Raw genomic sequence first — 25,822 nt, 5'->3', positions numbered from 1 at the left:
GATAAGTTCCTTGTAGTATTCCCTCCTGACTTCCAGGGTTTAAGTATACCCGTTCCCCAACATAATACACAAGAGGAAGAGCAGCCATGAGTCATAACCATGAGTTACATAATGACCAGTAATGTCTGTCATGTGTTCAGTTGGTGTGAGAAAGTCTCTGAAACTGTTTTTATGTTTCATGATCATCAAAGATCCACTGAACAACCAGAGCCTGTGTATGAAAAGAAAAATGCATGTGATGACCAGACTTTGGGTCTGTGTGTCTGCTAGAACATAGTGTATATGTGTAGATAGACAGATAGACAGACAGACAGATAGACAGATAGATAGATAGATAGATAGATAGATAGATAGATAGATAGATAGATAGATAGATAGATAGATAGATAGATAGATAGAGATAGACGGACAGACAGACGGACAGCCAGACAGATAGATGAACAGACAGACAGACAGATGGATAGATAGATATATGGACAGACTGACGGACAGACAGAGATATAGACACAGACAGACAGACAGACAGACAGACAGATAGATAGATAGATAGATAGATAGTTTGGGATACAGGGAACGCATAAACCTTTATACCCCGATCTGTTGAATGAGTTCTCATTAATTCTCGTAAATTCTACCTTAAAATGATGTAGGACACTCCCCCTCATTGATCCATTATCATTTTATTTCGAAAGTCCACAAGAAGCTTGACGTAAACACCATTAACACAACTTCACATGTACACACCCACGTACACAGACACACACACACACAGACACACACACACACACACTCATCCTCATCACAAAGATATATAGTGAATGGATGAATACAGAGCACCCAGTCCTACGGTGAGGTGATGATACATCCACAGCAGTTGAGATTTCATGTGCATGCACTTGACTGCGGCTGGACGCACACGTCCGTCCTGATTGTTCAAACCGTACGGTCAGAGGCCGCAGTCCTGCATCCTTAAGATACACATTCAAATAAATGTTTGCACTCTCCCTAAGCGATGAATCCATGTGTTAAATGGCGTGATCAATGAAGATATTGAAGTGTACTGTGCCTGAGATTATTGATTATGTAGATTATTTGGTGTTGATCATTCTTAGCACTACAGTAATCATGACTACAGCAGTCACTTCACATCAGTATCATATTATAGTTATTAAAGTTATCATTCAATATGTGTGTACCTTTATTTTATTGTTATTTTTTATTTAAATGCATCCTTAGCGGAGAAACCCAGAGTCACCTGTCGACCAAAAGACAGCCAGATAAAAATAAATTAAATGAAATAAATAAGTTAAATAACGTTATAGAGAGGTGGTTGGTTGTAATTACAGTCAGTTTGCATGTTTGAAAGTTCACATTGAAAACTCCCCTTTTGTTCTTCAACAATGAAACCAAAATAAAAACACACAAAAAAACCCCCCCAAAAAAACACAAAAAACATCAATATGAGCTGGTCAATGCATTCAAAATTTGAAACTCAAATTTGAATGATGGTCGCCCTGAGACAGTCCTATGTGGCCATATCGCCTAAAATTGCAACCTACACATGTGGAATCCTCGTTATTGAGGCAGACTCATGCTTTTCATTTATCAGACGGAACGTGTTGATTTGATATAACCAATTGGAATAGAATCAACCTTTCCATAGGCTTGTATGTCAACCTTTTTGTGTGAGCACAAAGTCAATATTGTGCCCTTTGCCCTTGAGGGTAAAATGAGAGTATCCATGTGGACGTATTTTTACTTCCTCCTACCAAAATCCCTTTTTACCAGGCGTGGTATGTGTAAATTAAATGTGTGTGTGTGTGTGTAGAGGAAGCGCTATTTGAATATTCAATCTAAAGGTAACTTTCACAGGAAGGTAGCCGGAGTAAAGTGTGAGGTGTGATATTGAAAACGATAAGGTATCTGGGTCAATGGCAGCCTAGTTGGTTTGATCTTAGAGAGACGTTTCAAGTAGGACAGGAGGACAGGATTATGATGCTGTACCATCAGAGTTTCTGCACAGGCCGGGATGCACTGACGGCATCCTACCAAGGTCTGATCCGGCATTTCAATGTAAGCATCTAAAGTTCTGTGACACGTACTGCCCCGCCCTTAAATACGTTTCAGTAAGCAATTGTTTTGCAAAATCCTTTTCCAAAACGCTTCCGTTTATCCAACGCAACATTCTATCCCATAATTATGAATGCGGCTGCTGTCTTCCTCCGATACCACTCACTGTCAGCTGGGGACGCCGAGTGGAGGGCTTGGGAGTACGATCTCCAGGCGTGATGCCTCATGACTCCGCAATAACGCCTCCTCATAATGGAGCATTCTGACGAGCTGAGGGTCATTATGAGCTTCTCCCTGTGACGCCATTTGACCTCTGACCTTGGCTACATAAGAGTTTCCTTGTCTTGCTGACACCCACCCGGCATCAGCATGTACCTGCAGTGGAGGAGGCCGCAGTCTCAGGGCCGCAGTCCTAGAACCCTGTTTTTTCGCGAGTGCCACCTAGCAAAGTATGGTTTTAAAGGTTTATTCCACCCAAATGCTACTTTCTGTCAGTGACTTATAGTTTTAGGTCTAATGTTAGAGATGGTTTCGTTTAGGTATACGGTTAGAGATGGTAAAGTTTAGGTATAAGGTTAGAGATGGTAAAGTTTAGGTATAAGGTTAGATATGGTAAAGTTTAGGTATAAGGTTATTTAGGTATAAACTTAGAGATGGTTAAGTAGGTTTAGGTGTAAGGTTAGGGATGGTTAGGGTTAGGGTGTCGTCCAGCTTGTCCATGCGTCCTAGAAATGCGGTCCTAGGACTGTGGATCTGAGGCTGCAGCCTCCTCTATTGCAGGAACGTGCCGCCCCCTCCCCGAGCTGTTAGTCTGTCCTTCTAAAAATTATGATGATAAAATAAAATATAAACCATTAAAACCACCTTATTTTAACTCACCCTGCGGCTGCCTACACGGGTGCTCGGTGTAGATTACGCACATTTTAGTATTGTTTTTTCCCGTTTTACATCACTATGTCCGGTAAAAACTCATCGGCAGTGATCTCCTACGACCGCGATGCATTCGTGGATACAAAAACTTTTTACCCGCGGATGCGAAGGGGCCGCCAGAGATTTTATTACTCACTGCATATATGTATGAACGCATGTATATGTATATGACAAATAAACCTCTTGGAACTCTCGAATCTTGAATCTTTTCTTCCAGAGAATAGAACCTGAAACGGGGAAACTTTTCCAAAACGCCTTCTATATGGCTTAAAAAAAAAAAAAACCCAAAAAGCAAAGACAAAAAAAACTACAACCTGCCAACTGTTTCACTTTGAATATGATCAGAATGGTTTAACAGAGACATTGGGGTTTGTCTAGGCCTGGATCAGTCCATCAAGGTTTACAGACAACAGTGTCCTTTTTCTTTTTTGTCTTTTTCAAGCCCAAAGCTTTGGACGAGTATCGGCGTGATACATCAGCGCATCCCAGAACACATGCAGAAACTCTGACTAAAATAACACACACACACACGCACGCACGCACGCACGCACGCACGCACGCACGCACGCACGCACGCACACACACACACACACACACACACACACACACACACACACACACACACACAAATACTGACACTGGGCAGTCTTGTCACCAGCAGAAGGCACTAAAGTATTGAGTCTCTATCTCATTTCTCGGCGGCTGCACAGTAGCTGTCTCACTGACCACCAGAGAGCGCCACATCACATCACAAGTTGCAAGACGCCCGTCCAAAATGCAGAGAAATGCATTTCGTTGCCTCAGTACTTGTACTCTGTGCAATGACAGTTAGTTTAATCTAATCTAATCTAATCACGTCTTTGTCAACCATACACAGAAAAACATTCCGTTAAAATAAAATCCTGATTGACCCACTTTGACTCATGGAGGCCGCCCCGAGTCCCTCTGTGCTGCATTTGCAGCTGTTTTAAATTCTCATTCAAACAGAAGTGCGAAAGTTTTGAATATAGTATGAAAAAAAATAACCTTTTCCATGATAACTTGCAAGAAAATGTCATAGAATTGCTCCCCAAGGGGTAATGCTTCAACGAGGACGCTCATCAGAAATCCTCACGAATCAGGCTGATGTACGTCAGGTCCGTGACAATTCTCGACAGTCCTCGTATCAGTCGCCTGAGCTGCTCGGAGCTAAATCCGAACACCGCTATTTTTGTTAAAGGAACCTGTTTGGACCTCACGGCGCGTCGCATTGAGGTCCTGTGGCGGGAAAGAGCACCAGTTATAGAATACAGACAGACAGATTTGGTTTTGGTCTGCTGTGGTCCCTAAATCTCCATAGTCTGCCCTTCCCATAATGCATCTGACCTGGCCTCAGTCCCTCTGTAGTCCGAACAAAATGTGTCTGTGTGTGTGTGTGTGTGTGTGTGTGTGTGTGTGTGTGTGTGTGTGTGTGTGTGTGTGTGTGTGTGTGTGTGTGTGTGTGTGTGTGTGTGTGCGCGTATGCGTGTGTGTCTGTGTGTTTCTGCACATAGACATACATAGTGTGCAGTGAACAGGTGTTTGCCATGGTTGTAGTTACTGCCGCCGTCGGGGTTCGGCGGCCGCGGTGATGTTTGGGCGTCCGTCCGGCGCCCTCAGTTCTCCCGCTGCGACCTCTCCCTGCGGCGCGCCAGCCGGGCCTCGCGCACCGCCTCCAGCGTCCGGCGCGGGTCCATGAGGAAGGCCAGCGCCACGCCCGCCGTGCCGTCGCCGTCCTGCCGCGAGAAGCACAGGAAGCTCGCCCACAGGAAGGCACAGCAGCCCATGAAGGCGGTGCGCAGGTACAGCGGCATCAGGACGAAGTTCAGGAACTGGACGGGTGGAGAAGAGATGGTGGGAAAGGGGAAGAGAGGGAGAGAGAGAGAGAGAGAGAGAGAGAGAGAGAGAGACAGCAACTTGTCTCACATCATGCAATATTAAGCTGGGAGGATTTCACTAAGCAACCGGTCAGGCTAAAGCACAGTCGGAACCAGGAGTAGGAAATATAATCTCTGTGACATCTACTACTCTCAACCACAACTAACCTCCTAGCCCCGCCCACATAACACACATACTGTAAACATGCACACACACACACACACACACACACACACACACACATACACACACACGCGCACGCACACACGCACAGATTCTGCCCTTTGCGTTGTGTGACTGTGTAACATTCCAGTCTGGGCCTGTTCTGTGCATCTATATTAAGAACATGAATCATTTTGAACTCCACCCATTATTCATTCATTACCTGCATGAAAGGCCAGTACATGAGTCCAGTCTGAAAGACAAACGTGTCCCAGTTAGTGGCATGGCGTCAGAAACAACAATAGCACAAATACGAGTAGACGGAGGCGGGTAGTGACATATACTCTGTTAACTACTGTGCAGGTACTTAAGTATTCTGTTGAAAATATTATTTTTTTTGTAAAGGAATTTTGGATATTTTATTTCACATTCTCTCCCCCAATCATATTTTGGTTTCACATTTTCAGGCTTTAAACCTGGAAAAGGTCCCTTCAAGCTCCACACCACCGATCTGGAAGACACTATTTCTTGTGTGTGTAGTGTGACCGACACTGCGTTTTACACAATGTGGGCTAAAAAAACACCCTCTGTACATTGAAAACACGTTCTTTGACTCTGAGTAAGTGAGTAAGTGAACGCTCAGTGCTTTAACTCTAAGTACTTGAAGGTCAGCTGCTGGGTCAGATAGCATACCATAATCATTTCTTCCATTACTTGAGTTAAGTCACAATCCATGATCGCCTGCATTGGGTGGATTACACTCCTAGTCCCGGAATTCCATTTCAAAATGCAATGTCTTGGGTTTTTGTTTTTTTCCAACATCCGAGGTCTTCGTTCAAACAAGGTCACCTTCTTTTCTCGGAAATTTGCCTTCATCTGATGGATTTGATTTTTTTATTTTTCTCCTTGCTCACTTGAGGTGGTGGGGATATTCTTTGATGTTTTTGGTGAATGTTCATCCATAAAGAGATTACTGGCCACATCTAGCTATGCTGCTTTTTCAAATTCGCTGCGGCTACCTTTCACTTCTCCCGGTCTTAGCATTCTTGCTGGGAAAGGTGGACCCCGCCACCAACAAAGGACACATACTGTATATAACGCAAACAAATATCAAAGCATCAAATATGATGGTATTTTGCTTTACAAAATAATCTCATGGATTATCACTTTAATATTTATTTTAAAGCAACAATGCTTTTACTTGAATGTATATATATTTATATATATTTGAGCACAGTGAACTGGCAGACCTGGACCATGCAGACCTTGATCTGTGAAGGGTCACCACCATTCGGGTCGAGGTTCCTACAACCTAATGTTAAGAACGGGAGGAGGGCTATATTTACCCTGCACCCGCAACCCTACAGAGGCCCGTTTGCTTGGTCCTAATACTCCAAGAGTGATGACGCGATTCCCGACGGGCTCCTAGTGCCACGCGTGCACGGAAGCACCGTTTATATATATATATAAATATATTCATGTCACCCTCGAGCGGCAGTCGTGATTGAATTGCCTTAGCCGGGCAACGTGCCCAGTGCGCAAAAGCGGTGTCTCAATCTGGGTTAATCGGGGGTGAGCTGCACTGTGCTGGGGAAGGTGACTTTCCTTTCGCTTCCTGCTTCGGCCTTACCTTCCAGGTGTTGAAGAACTTCTCCCTCCAGTCTTCCAAAATGTCGTCCTTCCCCTCCAGGAAGCTCACGCCTGCACCAGGGGGGAGAGAGGGAAGCTTTACGCACTCGATTAACCTCGTGCGCCTTTTACGCGCGGTACGGCGAATCACACCCTGTGTCCAACACCTTGTCTGTCTAAAACAAGTGCACATGGTTTCCTTGTAGTTCGTGGAAGGGAGAGTCGTGAACAATAAACGAGTCCTGGGCGCAACGTCTGCGTTGCTTGTATTCTTACCCGTGTAGAAGACACTCGTGGCCAGGGGCGACGCAACGCTTTGGTCCAGGAGGAGCTTCCTGAAAACCATACCCGCCGTCTTCCCGGGGAACCGGTGCTCCAGAGCCCGGAGCCAGAAGTAGTTAAAGTTCCCGTGGAAACTGATGGCCACGATGGCCACGTTCCGCGTGTGTTTCCAGTCCAGGCGCTCCTTCTGCGCCATGAGCTGGTGGACCAGGTCGCCGCCGGCGAACAGGCAGCCGTACAGGGTGACGTTGGCCAGCCAGGGGAACCTCTTGGCCGCCTCTCTCAGAACAGCCCTTCTCATCTTGGCATCAGCTCCGCCGGCTCATTCGGTCGCGAATGGAAGCCGCGGGTTGCACCGTCACCTCGCTGCCCGCGGGACGGGGAGGGGGGGGGGGCTGTAAGGACTTTCCCGACGACCTCGGCGGGGCCTCGTTACCTCGCCAGCATTCCAACCGTGTCACTCGAGGCGGGGATCAGTCACTCCGCGTGATGGACGGACGCCGGACACGTCTACGTCTCAATTCCGCGAACATCTGCGAACGTCTGAGCCCCCGACGGGGTGTTCAAAAGGTCATGGCTCCTGGAGTCGGAGGGCCCGAGTGCAACCCCTCCTCCCCCAAAACCCAAACGCACGCTACCATTATACGGACGGTGAAACCAGAGGGAACTGAAAGCCGTTGATGACGGTGAGCGTAACTACATCGTTCGTTCTGCCCGGTTGTCCTCAGCGGGCGCTTCCCCTCCGGGTGAATCAGGTGCCCAGACAAATCCAGCTCCGAGCTCTAATCTGTTGGATTCCCCTGCGGCTCCAACTGATCTGCAGTGACCCGGATGGAGCCCCGTGCGCCCCGAGCGCAGCGCCCGGAGACCATCCGCCGTGTGCCAAGTCTGCTGCCGCACAACGCCTCTCTCTCTCTGTCTATCTCTCTCTCTGTCTATCTGTCTCTCTCTCTCTCTGTCTGTCTCTCTCTCTGTCTATCTGCCCCTCTCTCTCTCTCTCTCTGTGTCTATCTCTCTCTGTCTATCTGCCTCTCTCTCTCTGTCTATCTCTCTCTCTGTCTATCTGCCTCTCTCTCTGTCTATCTGCCTCTCTCTCTCTCTATCTCCCTCTCTGTCTATCTCGCTCTCTCTGCCTCTCTCTCTGTCTATCTCTCTCTCTCTGTCTATCTGCCTCTCTCTCTGTCTATCTCTCTCTGTTTCTGTCTCTGTCTCTCTCTATCTCTCTCTGTCTATCTGCCTCTCTCTCTGTCTATCTCTCTGTCTATGTCTCTCTCTCTCTCTATCTCTCTCTGACTATCTGCCTCTCTCTGTCTATCTCTCTCTGTCTATCTGTCTCTGACTATCTGCCTCTCTCTCTGTCTATCTCTCTGTCTATGTCTCTCTCTCTCTCTCTCTCTCTCTCTATCTCTCTCTGACTATCTGCCTCTCTGTCTATCTCTCTCCCTCTCTCTATTGAATTCAAATGTTTTTTTATTGTCATGGAAAAAAGGTAAATTTAAAATGTTTAAATAATCTATTTACACATGTGTAGGCTGTATAGAATTTTAACAATTGTGTATTATCATATTTAATGCCGAATTAAATGTGCTATATAAATAAAGTTGTGCTGGCTTTCTAAAGTTGGCTTCATATGTATAACGAAACCAAAACAACTAAAACCAACTTCCCTCCACACGCGACTGAGCTACTCTGACCTGATCGTACACTTCATCATCATACATACTTGAACGTATTTACTATTAATGTGCGTGTTTTTATTCACGTCTCGGTTGACACAAGTTCGGTGTGTGCTGTGCGTCTTTGTCTTTCAGTACGTCATGCCCTGTTAGAATAAATTCACCGTCTCTTTATTGTGTGTGCTTATATTCCCACATACAACCTGCATATGATCTGTTAATTGCTGTGGTTTTTAATGTGGATATATAACGTGCAAAAAAAAAAAAATTACATATACATGCAATAAATAATACCGCATTGCCTTTCACGGCGTTTTTAAAGTTTTCCCTTGCTTTTTATTTCTCACGCAGAGAACGTGACAGTCCTGAGTGTAAACACCGGGTGGAGGAACGTCCCAAGTGACGCTCCGGCTTGTCGGCAACACCCGCGCATGCGCGTCGTATTTGGTTTTTCATAAAACGAATCTTTCTTCCATTATATTGTCGGGTTGGATTTTCGCGGCCGAGGTTTGAATCGGTCGCCGATGATGCGTTGAAGGAAGTCCTGTGTCCCAAAAGTGTTTCTTATGCGACTTGTGCACAAATATCAACAATGTATGGCGTCATTTCTAACGAGTTGTTGTTTTTTTTTTAACGTGTTGCCAGGTCGCATAATTTACGCCACAAGACAAATATACTATTGTATTATTGTCTACATTAAGTAGACAGACTGACGAGAGATAACCAACCTGGCAACCCAAGAGCTTGGCTCGGGTGGGCGGGGAAAGTAGGGCGGGTTGGAACCTCCTCCAATTGGCTGACACGCCGGCCGATCGAATGACGCTGACACGTCCCTGCTCCCTGATTGGCCCGTGTCCGAACATCATCGATAATGTCTTTTTTTTTCTTTTTGCAAATCGGGGGCAAAAAAAAAAGAAAAGAAAAAAAAAAAACTTGACCGCGTCAGATGTGTGTGTTGGGTGTCGAGGAGATGGCGGTGGAGCAGCTGTACTGAACACAAGGTCTGTCTGACATGTCGAACGAACTGTTGATCCATTTATTGTGTCGTAAACGCGAGTGATTATATATAAAAATGTGTGTGTGTGTGTGCGTGCTCCATCAAACGTGCAGGGTTTTCATTGTCTGTGTACAGGACACGCTCCTCCGCCCCGCGTCCCAGGGGAGTTATTTGGCGACTTATTCAGCGCTGTTAAAAACAAACATTTTGAACATTTTAAGAGCCCGTGTTGCGGGTGGGCGGTGGTTCGACCTCATGGGAGTCAGTGGAAGAGAGGGGGGTAAAATAAAAAAAATACGGAAGTTGTTGTGAGCCGGTTTCAACTTGTCGGGTGCGCTGGTGTTGCGTCAAGTCGTGTTGCACTTGTTGTTTTGTGCGCAGCAAGAACGGAGCGGTGCGGTGCATACCATGACAACAAACACTCCCCGTCCAAACATCTGGCATTTTCAGTGCTGAGATGTTAAAAGACAGGGAGGTGTGTGTGTGTGTGTGTGTGTGTGTGTGTGTGTGTGTGTTCTCTGATTATATCGAAGCACTCCTCCCCACCGTGACTTGTAAATCAGTTTGAACTACTTTGTGAATCGGCTGAATTATTTTCGCTGTGATTACTGATTCAAATCCCCAAACCTCGCGTCGTCCGCTCACTGAACGCCTCATCGGGAGCGCTATACCAGGCTACAGTGGGCAGGGCCTCCCTGGGCTCTCGAAACGGCCTCGGTCGTTCTCGTCGTGGACTCCAGGCGACGTTGGAAACGTTTCCTGCGAGATTCTGCTCCGTGTTGACGTGATTGCGTCGCGCGACCCCCCCCCCCCTGCGGATTTGTCAGCGGCGCGTTCGTGCGGCGGAGTCCCGCGCTCACTCAACATCCCAAAGGTGTTCCGTGGGATTCAGGTCCGGTGACTGGGAAGGAAACTGAAGAACATTGAACCCATTGTCGCGGAACCAGTTTGCGAGGACTTGCTTTGTGACGCGGTGCATTATGATGCTGGGAGCAGCCATTAGAGGATGGGCCGCTTGTGGAGGGATGGACGTGGTCAGCAACAACACTCAAATAGGCTGCGGCTTTCAAGCCATGATTCATTGCCATTAACGAGCCCAAAGTGTGCCAAGAAAAAAAAAAATCCCCACACCATTACACCACTACCACGAGGCAGGCTGGGTCCATGGATTCATGCTGTTGGCGCCAAATTCGGGCCCTGCCATGTGTTGGCCTCAGCAGAAATAGAGATTCATCAGACCCCGGCTTTGTTATTCCAGTCTTCAACCGTCCAGTTTTGGTGAGGCTGTGCCCGCTGCAGCCTCAGCTCTCTGTTCTCGGCCGACACAAGTGGAACCGGACGTGGTCCACTGTTGTAGCCCATCCGCCTCCAAGGTTCGACGCGTTGTGCACTCTTGAGATGTTTTTCTGCTCCGCCACAATTGCACGGAGTGGTTATCGGTGTTACCGTGGCCTTTCTGTCAGCTCAGCCACGTCCTCCGTTGACCTCTCTCATCAACAAGGCGTTTCCGTCCGCAGAGCTGCCGCTCACTGGATGTTTTTCACACCACTCTAAACTCTGGAGGCCGATTGGTGTGAAAATCCTAGGAGATCAGCGGTTACAGGAACACTCAAACCAGCCCGTCTGGCACCAACAATCAGGCCACGGTCAAAAACACTGTGATCACATTTTTTTTCCCGTTGTGATGGTTGATGTGAACATTAACTGAAGCTGCTGACCTGTACCTGCATGTTTTTAAGCATTGCACTGCTGCCACATGATTGGCTGATTAGATAATTGCATGAATAAGGAGGTGTACAGGTGTTCCTAATAACCTGTTCAGTGAGTGTATATTACTTTGACCAGTGATTCTCCACCTTTTTTATATCAAGGACCCTCAGTTTGATACGCTTTAAGCCCCGGACCCCCATCTGATTAGATTTGTCTCTGGGGCCCCAATCCCAAATTGTTTTATATTAGATTTGGATTAGGTTTGTTTTAGTCCAAACTCCTGGACCTGTCTTTTTTAGAGTTACGGAAATAACATTCAAACTATGATCGAAACAAGTCATTATTGAACATTTTGTAATGGTGCTATGGTGTTTAGATCATATCACGTTAAAATCGAACTAATAATCAATTTGCTTGGAACCTCTCAAAAGGACCCCTGGGGGGACCCCAGATCCCACATTGAGAGCCGCTGACTAGGACTACTTGTTAAGTGTTGTAACACATCATTACAGTGTTTTTTTTGCGTGTTTTTTTTTTTAAAATCAATTCTATTTGACATAAAGAATAATATTCATGAATATCAAACATGTTTTATCAGCTTCTGAGTGTCATATGTATATACTGGGGTTCTCTGCTGTCTTTCTGTATGCCTGTCTTATCAGTAGAAGGCTTGTTTGTCTATTCTACAGACAGGGAATATCATGAATACACATTAACCGTATTAAACAGCCACAGAGTACAATACAAAGACATTTCACACTGTCAGTCTAGGCTTTACAGAGACTTATTGTTGAGGATTAGCTGAGAAATGCCGTGTGGACGAGAGGACTTGATTCATCTCTCTAGTATTTCAATTGTGCTGTGGGACATTGTTTTTTGTTTTTTTTTTCAAATATTTAAGGCATCATTTTGTAAGCAATTATAAGCTTGAATTTGTTTGGATAATTAATCTTAATCTGTGGTGGGAACAGGGTCTCTTCTCCCGCCCACTCCGGCCCCTGATGTGGGTCAAACATTCAAAAGCAGACAGGCTTTGTCTCCTCTTATTATTATTATTATTGTCATTATTATTAAAACCAGTCCAGCCGTGGAAGAAATCCTTCCGGAAGCCGCTCTTTAGAAAAGTGCTCGTCAATCAACAAAAAAGAAAAGACAAAAGAACTAATGAGCGCTAGATAAACAAAATCAGCAAAAAAAAAAACCAAAAAAAACAAGTCTGATGGGGAAAAAAAAAAAAAAAAAAAAAAAAAAAAATATATATATATATATATATATATATATATATATATATATATAGATATCTATATCTATATATCCGATGATGCCCCACCTGCTGCTGGGCAGAGCAGATGGGTGTTGGGTGCGTGTCGGTTATGAACTCATAGATGCTTATAGGATCTAGGAAAGCAGAGTTTTTTTTAGTAGTCGAACAATAAATCTTGTTTACTTTATTTATTTATTTTTGCTGTAATTCCAGTGGAGCTGGTTAACCTTCTCTCTGACAAAGGGTGGATCCCTCTTTGAAACTCCCAGTAGGTTGAGGGTTATGCAGTCGGGTTAGGCTTGTGCAGTAGGGTTAGGGTGAGGCTTGTGCAGTAGGGTTAGGGTGAGGCTTGTGCAGTAGGGTTAGAGTTGTGCAGTAGGGTTATGGTTGTGCAGTAGGGTTATGGTTGTGCAGTAGGGTTATGCAGTAAGGTTAGGCTTGTGCAGTAGGGTTAGGGTGAGGCTTGTGCAGTAGGGTTAGGGTGAGGCTTGTGCAGTAGGGTTAGAGTTGTGCAGTAGGGTTATGGTTGTGCAGTAGGGTTATGGTTGTGCAGTAGGGTTATGCAGTAAGGTTAGGCTTGTGCAGTAGGGTTAGGGTGAGGCTTGTGCAGTAGGGTTAGAGTTGTGCAGTAGGGTTATGGTTGTGCAGTAGGGTTATGCAGTAAGGTTAGGCTTGTGCAGTAGGGTTAGGGTGAGGCTTGTGCAGTAGGGTTAGAGTTGTGCAGTAGGGTTATGGTTGTGCAGTAGGGTTATGGTTGTGCAGTAGGGTTATGCAGTAAGGTTAGGCTTGTGCAGTAGGGTTAGGGTTAGGCTTGTGCAGTAGGGTTAGGGTGAGGCTTGTGCAGTAGGGTTAGAGTTGTGCAGTAGGGTTATGGTTGTGCAGTAGGGTTATGCAGTAAGGTTAGGCTTGTGCAGTAGGGTTAGGGTGAGGCTTGTGCAGTAGGGTTAGAGTTGTGCAGTAGGGTTATGGTTGTGCAGTAGGGTTATGCAGTAAGGTTAGGCTTGTGCAGTAGGGTTAGGGTGAGGCTTGTGCAGTAGGGTTAGAGTTGTGCAGTAGGGTTATGGTTGTGCAGTAGGGTTATGGTTGTGCAGTAGGGTTATGCAGTAAGGTTAGGCTTGTGCAGTAGGGTTAGGGTTAGGCTTGTGCAGTAGGGTTAGGGTGAGGCTTGTGCAGTAGGGTTAGAGTTGTGCAGTAGGGTTATGGTTGTGCAGTAGGGTTATGCAGTAAGGTTAGGCTTGTGCAGTAGGGTTAGGGTGAGGCTTGTGCAGTAGGGTTAGAGTTGTGCAGTAGGGTTATGGTTGTGCAGTAGGGTTATGCAGTAGGGTTAGGCTTGTGCAGTAGGGTATGGCAGTAGGTTATGTAGCAGGGTTAGACTTGGAGTGTGTGAGATGGGACAAGGAAACCATCTGAGACTGTCGCGAAGCCTCCTGTGGCCGACGAGGCTCTGGGGAGTAGATCTGGCAGCGGCCTGGAAGTGACTTCCTGTTTTCCCTCCGTAATGGAAATAAGACTGACAACGGCCGGACTCGGAGGCGTCGCCATGACGTCGTCCTGGCGCTGGCGTGGAAACAGAATGCGTGCGTTCGTGCAGGGTGATGGGATCCATCGACAGAGGGGCTGATTTGGAGCCAGGCATCCATTTGGGGGACAGCAGTATGAATCCGACGATGCAACGTGCAAGTTGTGATCCATATGAAATAAATGAATTTACAGCAGAGTTACCTCCAGTTGTACTGATGAGTGCTCTCCCTTCTATTTCTTTGGTCCAAATTAAAACACAATTTTTACAGTATGAAATACGTGGATGCACTATGATTTCAGAAAACGCTTTTTCAGAATGCATTTCTTTTGTCTGTATTTGAAATGTCACCTAAGCGTTATAGCGCCCTATCGAGTCATCCTGTGAAGTAGCAACTTTTTGAATCCTCTTGTAACGGAACTGCTTTGGGGATTGGTCGAGATCGGGGAAGCTGCGTGGGTGCACATTTTCGAGGCAACGACACGACTTCCTGGTCTTAAAAATAACCCGATCCAACTGTCTTCAGGTGCATTTTCATTTGCCTCCAACACTGCTAATTTCCATTCCATTATTTAAACTTTAAACCAGCTTTAAATTCCGTCGACATTTGGATGGGAACATTTGATCGTAAATAGATCTGTATCTCATTGTACGGCTGACCTTTCGAAGCGATCTGACTCAAAAACAGCTCAAAAGATTTCGAAAGCACGTTATCCGACATTTCACTGGGAAGTGTTGTCATTGGCCGTGGTGATGTCATAACTGACCTTAGCGTGCTTGTTTTGAGTGAGATTAGGAGCCTCCGTGCTGTTGTCCTAACAAGGATTTTAATACCAGAGGGGCTTTCGACTTGTTGATGTTGCTTTGTTATGTGCAATCGGTTTCCCAAAGACTTGAGAACGCGCCGCCAAAATAACCGCGCGCGCGGTTAGACCCCACCAGGACGTCGAGTGTACGCCCTCAGATAAAACTCAGTCTTCAACTTTACCCCACACAGCCGACTGGCAACTGAAGCTCCGTCACGGCGAGGCGGAAGATCTCAGGCCTGTGGTTGAAATTTCGGGCGGCAGCTGTCGATGTCCACACAGGGTTGGGCAAGAGGCCGCCACTTTGCTTTTTACAATCGTGTCACGTTTTTATGTCTTTCCCAGATTAATTTTTCAGAAAGAAAATTTGATTTAACCAAACCGCTCTCGCAATTGCATATTGCAGCAGTGTCTTAAAGGACTGGCGGATGAATTGAGAATAGACTCAAGTTGCACAATTACAATGAAATGTGCATTACAACATCCACATACCAGTCACATACCAGCGTGGAAAACCTCATGATGTTTTTGACCTCATCACCTCGGCCACGTGTGTCTATCCACGTACATACGATAATGACTCAACTTAAAGGAACAGAGCAGATTTAAATGATTCTAAGGAGGTTGGGATGGCTCTTCACCCTCCCGCCAAAGATTTTGAGCAACTCCGTTGCGCCGACAGCAGCGGGGAAAGCTCGTTCCACCGCTGCGGTGCGAGGAACGAAATTGCCACCGGGGTGAGGGAGCTCCGAATCCCCGTAGTGTTGGAGGTGTGGTGGGACGGGGCGGTGGAGCCGGACTGAGGGACCGTTTTGGCTTTCAGATGAGGAGAGGCCCCGACATGTGCCGCCCCGTCGAGGAGCTAGAGCTGGGTGTCGAAATGCGACACCTTCACGATGATGACGGAGCTGTGTTGACGCCGTCGAGCGCCACGACGCGTTCTGTGGCATTTGCTGCCAAAGTTCGATGCCCGAGTATTCCTCTCGTCGAGGCCGGGGAAGCCAGAAAATGAAACCCAAGCCGCCTTTCACTCTCAGGTGATGCGTCAGGAGGAAATGGCAGAACGGTCGATTTCTGTGGCATCCCAGCTTTCTGGTGTCTTAATACGCTGCAGGAGACAAACAGGAAGTAGGTTTTCAAGCTCGAAATGTGTCATACGCCAAATGTGTCAATATCCAGGGAAATGTATTGGAGATGGATATTCAAATATTATTGTTGATAAGGTCATTATTTAGGCTGTAAAACCTTTTTTTTTTTCCCCCACCGCCAATGCATGTTCTAATCACTCTGCCTTGGCAGAGGCTTCCAGTTGTTGTGTCTGAATCAAGTTGAACATTCTCAAAGCGAAACCTTCTAACCCATCGTCTTTGACGCAGTCTTTCCTAGTTCGTTATGAAACAATACCAATACCAAACGGCACCGAGATGAGCACCTCCGGCGTGTGATGTGGCGCGTTTGATTGTTTGAATCCCGGATGTCCGCGTCACCGCCTGCGACGGCGATTGGCCCGTCGCAGGCCGCGTTGGACTTCCTGGTGATGGTGGAAGTGGTTTACATTCGGATCCTGTTTCCTCTCTCGACGGTTCGTCTCACGTCGCCCCGGTCTTTTTTTTTTTTTTTTCGCCTCCTAATCACCAACTTTGAACTCAATGTGGACTTGCTCCTCCACGCACTCCCCCTTCCCTCGCTCGGCTTCACGCGGCACACCCTGCAGCACGTGGAGTGCTTCCTCCGGGGAATTGTGGTGAGATCAAATAGGGGCCGAGTGGGAATATACAGAGACAAAGAAGGATCGTGTGTGTGTGTATACACAGTATACTGTATATAGAGAGAGTATTAAAAACAGGATTCCAAACTCCGTCAACTACAACATGTGAATTTCTACTGCTCGATAGTGATATTGCACAAACCAGCCAACCAAACCAGTGTAGAATCGTCAGAAATGTTCCTTGAAGCCATCACTTTTTGCAGGACAAATACAACTCACTTTTAATGATGGAGATGATGATGATGATGATGATGATGATGATGATATTGCATGAAAGAAAAAACAGAAAATCCTGTAACTTGAATTTTCAGTTTTAAACTCCCATCCCACTTTCTATCCCATTCATTTATTTATTTATTTATTTCTGTTTCCATAATTGGTTGAAATGTTCCAGTCATGGTGGCCTACCACCGCTGCCGGAGGATTTCTGGGGGAAGAGTCTTCCAAACCTTGAGGGTGAAACAGAGTCTTCCTGGAAGGGCAGTTGAGGCTGTTATCTTTTAAGGTTTTTTTTTCGTTGTTTTTTTTGGGGGGGGATGTTTTTTTCCCTGTTTCCTTGAGAGACAACACGCTTGGTGGTCGTCGCGCCATCTCTTAATCTTCCTGCTTTATTTTATTTTTTTTCAGGCACTAAAGCAATTTAATCGCAATGTAAGATACGTGATTATAATTTTACGGCTGACTTAAAAAAGAAAAAAAACCTTGAGCTGAATGTGGCCACGGGTGTGCGCACACACACTGACCTTAGCGTGCCAGAGGAAAAAGGCAGTTATGGCATGGAACCCAACGAGGGAAGACTTTGAATTAACTGGTTTTGGACCAGGTGGCGAGCCAAAATGAAGTGTGTGTGTGTGTGTGTGTGTGTGTGTGTGTGTGTGTGTGTGTGTGTGTGTGCGTACGTACCATGGCGACGTACTGTATATGTATTGGGTATCATCTGGGATTGCGGTTAAGGTATTAAATACATGTCATACATCATAAATGTTGGTGTCACATGGTCTTAAAAGCAGTGACATCATCCCATTTTCAGAACTCATTCCTATAATAAATACCTTGATGACCCTGGCCGTCATATCCATTACTTCAGTTTTTTTCTCATTTCCCGATTGTCCTCCTCAAACAAGTTAAAAAAAAAAATAATAATAATAATAACATAATAGTTAATAAATTGAATTGAGAGTGAAGAATTCTTCTAACACTAAATTTGGATTAGTCCAAAGTTAATATCAGAATCAGAATCGTCTTTATTGCCAAGTAAGTTGACACGAACAAGTCCTTAGTCTTGGGGGACGGTGCACACATGAAACATAACTGTAAAACAATAAGTAAAATATATAAGAATATGTCAAATAAGGCTTTTTTTTTTGTTGTTTTTTAATAAAGCTGTACAGTTTGTGCAGGAATGTGCAAATGTTTCCTATTTATTTATTTATTTTTCAGAAACAACGCGCACCGAGGCGACCGTACGAGGCGCCACCTTAAGTCTCTTTTGGTATATTCAACTCGGTATGAATGGAGTCTTAGAACTCACACTTAAGTAAAACCATCTTAGGCGTCAAGTTAAAACTTAACTTAGGATCAACTTCTCTGCGTATCTAGGATTTCCCTAGAATGGCATTTGCTTTGGTTATGGCCCTCCTATACGCCTCCCCTAGCCTGAATAACCATATCGAACTGTCTCTATCTTTACCTTAACCCTTTCTCACTGTATACCTCAACGGAACCATTTCTGTTATTATACCTATACTTAACCATCTCTGACCTAAAACCCAAACGTCAGCCGGCTGGGCTCTTCCTAAAGGAGGGATAGGCTGCCTCCTAGGACGCCTATGTGGGTTATTTTACGTCTCCTTATGGAACGGAACAAGGGCGCGTGGAACGCTATAGAAGGAAGCCCTGTGTAACGGGGTCACTTTCTCCGTGACTCTCCCCCCGATCACCCCCGCCCCCTTTCCATGCGCTGCGCACAGAAAATCATCTGAACGAGTCGCGCCGTGCCCTGCCCCCCCGCAATGTTTCCAGTTTTATTCAATATTTGGAGGAACGGGGCTCTGCCACCGGGACGCACGGAGAGCTGTGTTCGATTCACACGCATAAAAAAAAAACATTTCTTTTTATTTAGGAGCATTTTCTAAGCTTCTGTTTTATCCTGTTTATTGTAATGCACAGTGACCAAATAAAAACTGCTGCTCGACCTCTGATTCGACTCGTCGACTTTCAGGGGGCAGTCCTAATTTCTGTTGTGTGTGTGTGTGTGTGTGTGTGTGTGTGTGTGTGTGTGTGTGTGTGTGTGTGTGTGTGTGTGTGTGTGTGTGTGTGTGTGTGTGTGTGTGTGTGTGTGTGTGTGTGTGTGTGTGTGTGTGTGTGTGTGTGTGTGTCAGCAGGTGGTAGGATGTCTGTGGAGGTGGATTTGTTGCTCCAGGAGGCCAAGGAGAGCATCGAGGCCGCCCAAAACTACCGCAGTGAGCTGCAACAGCGGCTGCATGGGCTGAGCCAGGCCCGCACGCAGGTACGCAGCAGGAGGAAGCTGTCAGGAGTCCATGTTCATGGCTTGACAGTTATTTACCATTCAGTGTTTTAGCAGGTTTTATGTGTGTGTGTGTGTGTGTGTGTTTTAAACAAAAAATCCAGACCACAGAAGTAAATTATTTGTTGTTTGATTCGTCTGACATCATGGGGAATGCCCCATACTTTGCGTTAGTTACTTTGACATCATCGCAGCTTCATGCAATAAAGTGACAGCTTGTGTGGTGCAGAGGGAGGATTTGTTACAGTATATGGGGTTTTAGGGGCTCTTTACGTTGATATACTGTATGTTTCTACATGTTACTGAGAAGCCATATGTGGAACGTGTGCGATTTGTCAAGAAACACCCGACCCATTTTCCCGCCCTTATTACCTCAGTCCCGCTCTCTTCACCTGGGAGGACGGGACACACACTCACACTGTGTGAGTGAAATTTTAAAACAATGCTATCATGGAGGCATCTCGCCCCAAACATCCCACCGTACGCACCCTTCCTGTGCTGCATGTTTTGTTTTTGTTTTTTCATATTGTAATCCCAAAATATTGGTCGTCGTTATCTGGATGGTACTGAGAGGAGACAGGAAGTGAAGCGTCTGCAGCGGAGCACTTCCTGTCTGTGTGTGTGTCTTGTGTTCAACGGTATTATTAGCTGTCCGTCTTTGTCCCGCTGTCTGCCTGCTTATCGCTCTCTTCATCGTTTGTATGTGTGTGGAAAGGAGAAGTAAAACTGTAGTTAGAAAAGCACACATTCAAAGATTAACACTCGCGTGCGTGTGTGTGTGCAAGTAACATGTCACCGTCACACTTGGTAGAGAATGTAAAATACGTTGTTTCATTTGATGTTTTCTACTTCGCCCTCTCGCTCTTTCCACCCACCCGCCAGGTCCGGGGCAGCTCGGATCAGGCCCGCGAGGCCCTGCGCAGACACTTCACGGAGCTCCAGGCGGCGGCCAGGCGCCTCCTGTCCGAGCGGCTGGACGTCCTGCTGGCCGAGGTGGACGCCATCGAGGCGCAGAGCGTGCGGCCGCTGGAGGACTGCCAGAGCCTCATCCAGCACGGGGTGGGCCAGGCCGACGACCTGCTGAGGGAAGGTGGGGTCCGCCGAAGAGTTTTTTTATTTTTATTATTATTATTTTTTTTTTTTTAATCGCTACTTTCGGATTCTTCCCCCCCCCTCCCCCCCATCTTACCCAGATTTAGACGAGGAGGTCAGTACCAATTTCACCCCCCGTAGCTCCAGGTCTCCAAAGGGGAGGCCGCTCGTGTGAGAAACGCTCCCACACAGCAGCCCCAGGGCGATTATGTAAACTCTATTGCTTATCACACTCTTATCAAGCTGCCATCGCCTTTGTAAAGTTGTAAATATATCGGCTGGAGGCGCCGAGTCGTAGCCAAACAGCTGATTTGCCTGAAGCCGTTGGATGAGATGGAGGATTCCGAGGGCGTTGTGCTTGGTGCAGGAGGCCGGCGGCCACCACACCAGCTGCGTTGGCAACTTAATGCTTCTATTGACAAACGCATGAATGTCATAATTAGGGATGTCACCACACAGACTCTTCATAGTCGACGTATCGTAGGCATTTACCCGTTAGTCGTTTTTGTTTTTTTTTTTTTTTTTTTTTTAAAGATTTTTAAGATTCTGTGTTAGTGGATGAGAGCACGACGGCAGACCGGCAAAGGACAACGGAACGCGGCATTTGCCATCCAAGTTAAAATATTTCAACTTCTTGCCGTCGCGACGCGTTACAGCCGGATGTTTAAAAAGCCATCAGATACGGGTTTGCTTTTTCCCCACACTTCATCACCGCGGCGCTGTGTCCTTTCAGCACCACAATTGCGCGGAGCGGCGACCGATCTTTGAAATTCGATCTTTATTCTGAATTGGATATTCAGCTAGAAAAACACTGGAGAACCTGAAAATGATGATGACAAGCGGCGTCTGGAATGAAACCTCATTTTGCTTCGTGGCGATGTGCCTGCATTATGGGACAGGAGGGAGAAGAATATCTCCGATCGGCGTCGGAAATCTCAGAAAGCGAAAAACAGTACAGTTCGTTTTGGTTTTTTTAATCGGCTATAAACAGTAAAGTTTGAAGAAAGTTACAAAAAACGATTTAACTTCCCTCGTCATAACTATTTATGAACAAAGTTAAATGTAAAAATTAAATTGTCAAGCGTTTGGGCAAAAAGTCAAGCGTTTGGGCTGTTTTTCAAACTGTTCTATGGAATATTGAGGCAACAACTATGTATTGTGGGACTGGAGATCATATCTTGTGCGGACAAGAAAATGGGACTTCCACTTGAAGACAAATTATTTTCCAGCGTCTGTATTTCGGCTTTTAGAATGTGACTTTTTACTTATTTATTTCAACAGTTTTGGGACAGCTCCGTAGCTTCTGTTTTTTCCCCGTCCTGTCTCCACAGGGGAGGCTGCTCTGCGCTGCGGTCTGGGGGAGAAGGAGGACAAGCTGGGCAGCTTCACCAAGAAAGCCATGCACATCCAGCTGGACAGGTACACACACCTGTTTCGTGGTGGTATCGTTTGGAACTGTTGTCGCCCTCTGCTGGATGGTTGCAGACCAGTTTGGAACTGTGTCATTGGGAGTTGAGATTAACTTCAGATTTTTTTTGACCCAACTTTTAAGTTTAAAGCCTCCCCTTGTACCATATGAGTATGTCCATGCTGTGTGTGTGCGCGCGCTCATTAATCCTCACGTCTACGATTCATGTCCAGCCTGCCGGAGGTGCCGGCGCTGGTGGACGTCCCGTACGTCTCAGCCCAGCTGGACGACTCCCTGCTGGGCGTCCTGCGGGAGCAGGTGGGACGCCACGCCTCCGTCTCCTCCCACCCTCCCGTCCAGATCCAGGAGCTGCAGGAGCGACCGGGAGGCATGCTTGTCCGCTGGTGCAAGGTCAGACCGGCAGGGGGTTATAAGCTTTCTAGACGTGACGCATCTCGTAAGATGTGATAAGAATTTTCTGTGTCTTCATTTCCTTCGCCTGTGTTTCCATGTGCGCGTCGGTCGGGGGTGTAGGTCGACGAGGACTTTGCGGCGGCGGACTACAGGCTGCAGTACCGGCGTGGCACCACCGGAGGGCAGTACGAGGACACCTACATCGGCAGGGACTGCGAGTTCCTGGTGCTGCACCTGGATCCCCACGCCGAGCACCTGTTCAGGGTGTGCGCGCGCGGGGAGGGCCGCACCGAGTGGAGCCCCTGGAGCGTCCCGCAGGGCGGCACCACCACGCTGGCGCCGCACGGTGAGCTCCCGATTAAAAAAACAAAACACGCCCCCATCTGGAGGAGCTCTCCCCCCTCCGGTTTGTTCTCGGGGGAGAAAATAAAACTCCGTCGGGCGTTCGCTCCATCGCAACGTCGTTGAAACGCCGCCCCGGTGTATGTGGAGCGGTAACCGCCCGAGTCACCAACTGATGTATGTCAGATGTTTTGGGTGGAGTGAGAGCACATCTGGACAGTTTAGACATTCTTGGCTTTTATATGAGTTCAGTTTGGAACCGAACTTGGACTTTGAAACAGGACATGAGCACAGACAAGTACAGATTCCAATTCATTATGTACTCAAACACTGAAAACACAACTTCCAGTCAAGTCCCAGTTATGTTGCACGAAGGCAGACTCATGTTGACTTGAAACTTCATAAAATGACTCCAGACTTGTGGGTCAAAACTTCTTAAGAATAAGAGGAAAAAACGAGCTTTAAAATCTCCTCGTGCCTTTTACATATTAAACCGAAAGCCTAACCCTAACCCCCCCCCCCCAGAGTGGTGTCCCGGCACTGACGGCTACATCCTCAGCAGTCGCCGGAACATCGCCATGCGCAGTGACTCCACCCCTTCCCGCTGCCCCATCCTCTACTCCAACGCACCCACCTACTTCTGCGGACAGACGCTGACCTTCAAGTCAGTATCCGCTCAAACACATTCGTATTTTCAGTGACTGGCTGAAAGACGTAACGTAACGCGCGTGTGTGTGTGTGTGTGTGTGTGTAGGATCTCCGCAGCGGGACAGACGCACCGGCACGACGCTCTGTGCGTGTGCGTGGACAGTCAGAGCGACATACACTCTCTGCAGAGGGATCAGGCCGTCTGCATCTCCACCAACGGTACGCTTATGTGAGACAGTCTGTCTGTCTGTGATGTCTCACTGCCTGGTGTACCCAGCAGGACTAGGAAGGGTAATTGCATCATATAAAGTATAATAATTATCCTTTTCAGAGCCATGGATTCCTAAGCCAAAGGTTCAGTGAATGTTTCCATTTGGTTTGGGCTCGATGGACGAAACAAGATCTGGTTACCAGGGGCTTTTTAGTTCTGCGATAGAAATGTACATTTTTGCAACGCTTTAATGATATAAGTGTGGAAACCATCGTTCTGACGAAAACATATCACTTTGTGGGGGCCGTGCCTTTGTCACGCAAAAGTGTCATTTGGAGACGGAGTCCGTTGTGGAACTGACGTCCTGTATGGCAAACATATGACAGAAAGGCGTCATCACAAACGCTCCATTGGAAGTGGTCATCCTGTAGCTCTTTAAGGTCGATGAGCATGAAAACCATTCCATTCCGAGGCCAAAAAAAGATGGTTTTGGCATCAAGATTTGAACATAATTTACAAAACTTCTGTTCTTGACCTTTTGTCAGGAATTTAAATTGTGTTCATTTTTCCACCGATAAGTAATAATTATGGTGGAGATTCATAGTTTCCATGCGGCCGAATCTGTCCATCCCTTCTCTCTCGTCCTCCTGTTGTTTCCTTTCCTCTCATCCTCCCTTCCTCACACAGGCGCGGTGTTCGTCAACGGTAAAGAGATGACCAACCAGCTGCCGGCCGTCTCCCTGGGCTCCACGGTGACCTTTGACATGGAGGTGGTCAGCCTGTTCCCCGTCAACAACAACAACCTGAACGACGTGGGGGCCAACTTCAAGCTCAGGGTGACCATCGGCTCGGGGAACCGGGAGGTGGTGTTCGACTGGCTTCTGGAGCAGGCTGTGGACTGCCTGTATTTTGGCTGTTGCTTCACCCACCCGGGCTGGAAGCTCCTGGTGTTCTAGAGGTTTTTCTTTTTTTTATTTATTTATTATTATTTTTTTATCCCAAGGGAGCAGCCGGCGTTCTAACTTCAAAACCCAGATACTATTGGGTCGAGGGCTGGGCGATATCGTCATTATTCACTTGATTCGTAGTCATGAAATGAAGACCTTTTCAAGTAGTTTCGTAGGATAAACTGATGTCCGTGTCGAAATCGGGCCTGAGAAATTATCAAATTTACATTACAATATAGTTTAATTTCACAAACTTTAGTTGGTGTCGTGGGGTTCAAAATTTGAGCAGATGTGTCTTAATACTTTGTCTGCTAATAGTAATAACTGCTTCCACCGACCCTCGTTCGTTACTGTTTTCCCAGTATCTGTAAAAACAACATGGCTGAATGTTGGAGAACGCTAGGATGCTGCTGGGACGAACCAGGACACCGGAGAACCTCACGGGGGGGCGGGTGTTATTTCTATTTTTTTTGCCTTTTTAGAATCGAGCGAGGTGCATCTTCTTAGCGCGTTTTTAAGTTTAGTTTACGTTCCATGGCCGGGCCTGCGTGTGAGGTAGCCATCGTTTACATCCAGTGAGTCAGTGGACGTCTCAGTATCCATAGCGATGGGGTGTTAATCTATGCATTGCATACTTTTAGTTACATACCGTTACAGTTGACACTTTTATGGTGATTCCGTACAGACGGCTGAATAAATAAGAGTTCCCAGGCGACGGAAGTTGAGATTTCAGCGCCAGTCGAGGCGCGCTGGTCTGAAAACATCCACTGTGAAAAATGTCTGTTTTATTTGTTATTTTACTCAAATGTCATCCGTTCAAAGTTGCTGTTACACGCTGTCCTTCCGATTCTAGTGTCGTTCAGCCGATTCCATTCACGGCTCTTTAATTTTAACTTTCCTTTTTTATCGTTTTGCTAACGTCTTCCTGTTATTCTTGTGCTGTGACAATCCTGACAGTATTTACACGACTGTGACTTTTAACTTGCGGAGGAAGCCGGTGTGTTTAGATGTGAATGGATTTCGAGGAGGGAGCTCAACGATTGTGGATAATTAATCACTCTGGTCATTTATTTTTTTTTGGTGTAAAAATGTGTTTCTCAATGTTTTTCCCATTGAAAGAATGTGGGGGACGAGGACAAGACAAAGACATGGTGATTTTAAATGAAAGAATAAAAGGTTAAACACCCACCCTGCGTCCACTCCTAACAGTCATTACTGTCGGTGTTTACAATTCTCAAATAGAGCATCACATGGTTTGTTACTAGCTGTCATTCCTGTGCTTTAATACAGAAACTCCTATTCCTCCATTTAAAAAAAAAAAAAAAAAAAAATAGGTGGGAGGGCTGATCTCGGAGCAGTGGATGGTACTCAGGTTGTTTGATCCGCAGCGTGGCCTCAAAGTGACCCTGTTCTGTCCTCCACCCTGTCTGAGGCAGGGAGAACCACAATAAAGAGAATGAAACACACGCTTTGATTAAGGTTTTTGTTCTTGTGAGAGTGGAGCCGTAACGTTTTTGTTGTGAG

General features: G+C 46.5%; 2 protein-coding genes across 3 annotated transcripts; one reads left to right on the top strand and one right to left on the bottom strand.

Moving 5' to 3' along the window:
* Positions 1 to 673: 673 nt before the first annotated feature.
* LOC307236436 (mpv17-like protein) lies at positions 674 to 7,374 on the bottom strand. Its single transcript, XM_080008858.1, has 4 exons — positions 6,964 to 7,374; positions 6,689 to 6,759; positions 5,282 to 5,311; positions 674 to 4,850 (listed from the first exon to the last, which is right to left on the bottom strand). Exons 1-4 carry the CDS (start codon positions 7,268 to 7,270, stop codon positions 4,635 to 4,637), a joined length of 624 nt encoding a protein of 207 aa, XP_079864984.1. The 5' UTR covers positions 7,271 to 7,374; the 3' UTR covers positions 674 to 4,634.
* A 2,186-nt stretch (positions 7,375 to 9,560) lies between these two features.
* Positions 9,561 to 25,764, top strand: crlf3 (cytokine receptor-like factor 3). 2 transcript variants are annotated; one of them, XM_080009229.1, is made up of 9 exons: positions 9,561 to 9,646; positions 19,094 to 19,218; positions 20,119 to 20,326; positions 21,660 to 21,747; positions 21,970 to 22,147; positions 22,271 to 22,496; positions 23,018 to 23,156; positions 23,247 to 23,359; positions 24,039 to 25,764. In XM_080009229.1, exons 2-9 carry the CDS (start codon positions 19,102 to 19,104, stop codon positions 24,305 to 24,307), a joined length of 1,338 nt encoding a protein of 445 aa, XP_079865355.1. In that variant the 5' UTR covers positions 9,561 to 9,646; positions 19,094 to 19,101; the 3' UTR covers positions 24,308 to 25,764. The 2 variants fall into 2 exon arrangements, with proteins under 2 accessions (XP_079865355.1, XP_079865356.1); XM_080009230.1 differs by having other exon boundaries at positions 9,572 to 9,646; positions 19,091 to 19,218.
* Positions 25,765 to 25,822: the final 58 nt, after the last annotated feature.

This window comes from Zeus faber (assembly GCF_960531495.2).
Source record: "Zeus faber genome assembly, chromosome: 11".
Taxonomy (NCBI): domain Eukaryota; kingdom Metazoa; phylum Chordata; class Actinopteri; order Zeiformes; family Zeidae; genus Zeus; species Zeus faber.
This window is presented reverse-complemented; position numbering and strand designations above follow the sequence as displayed.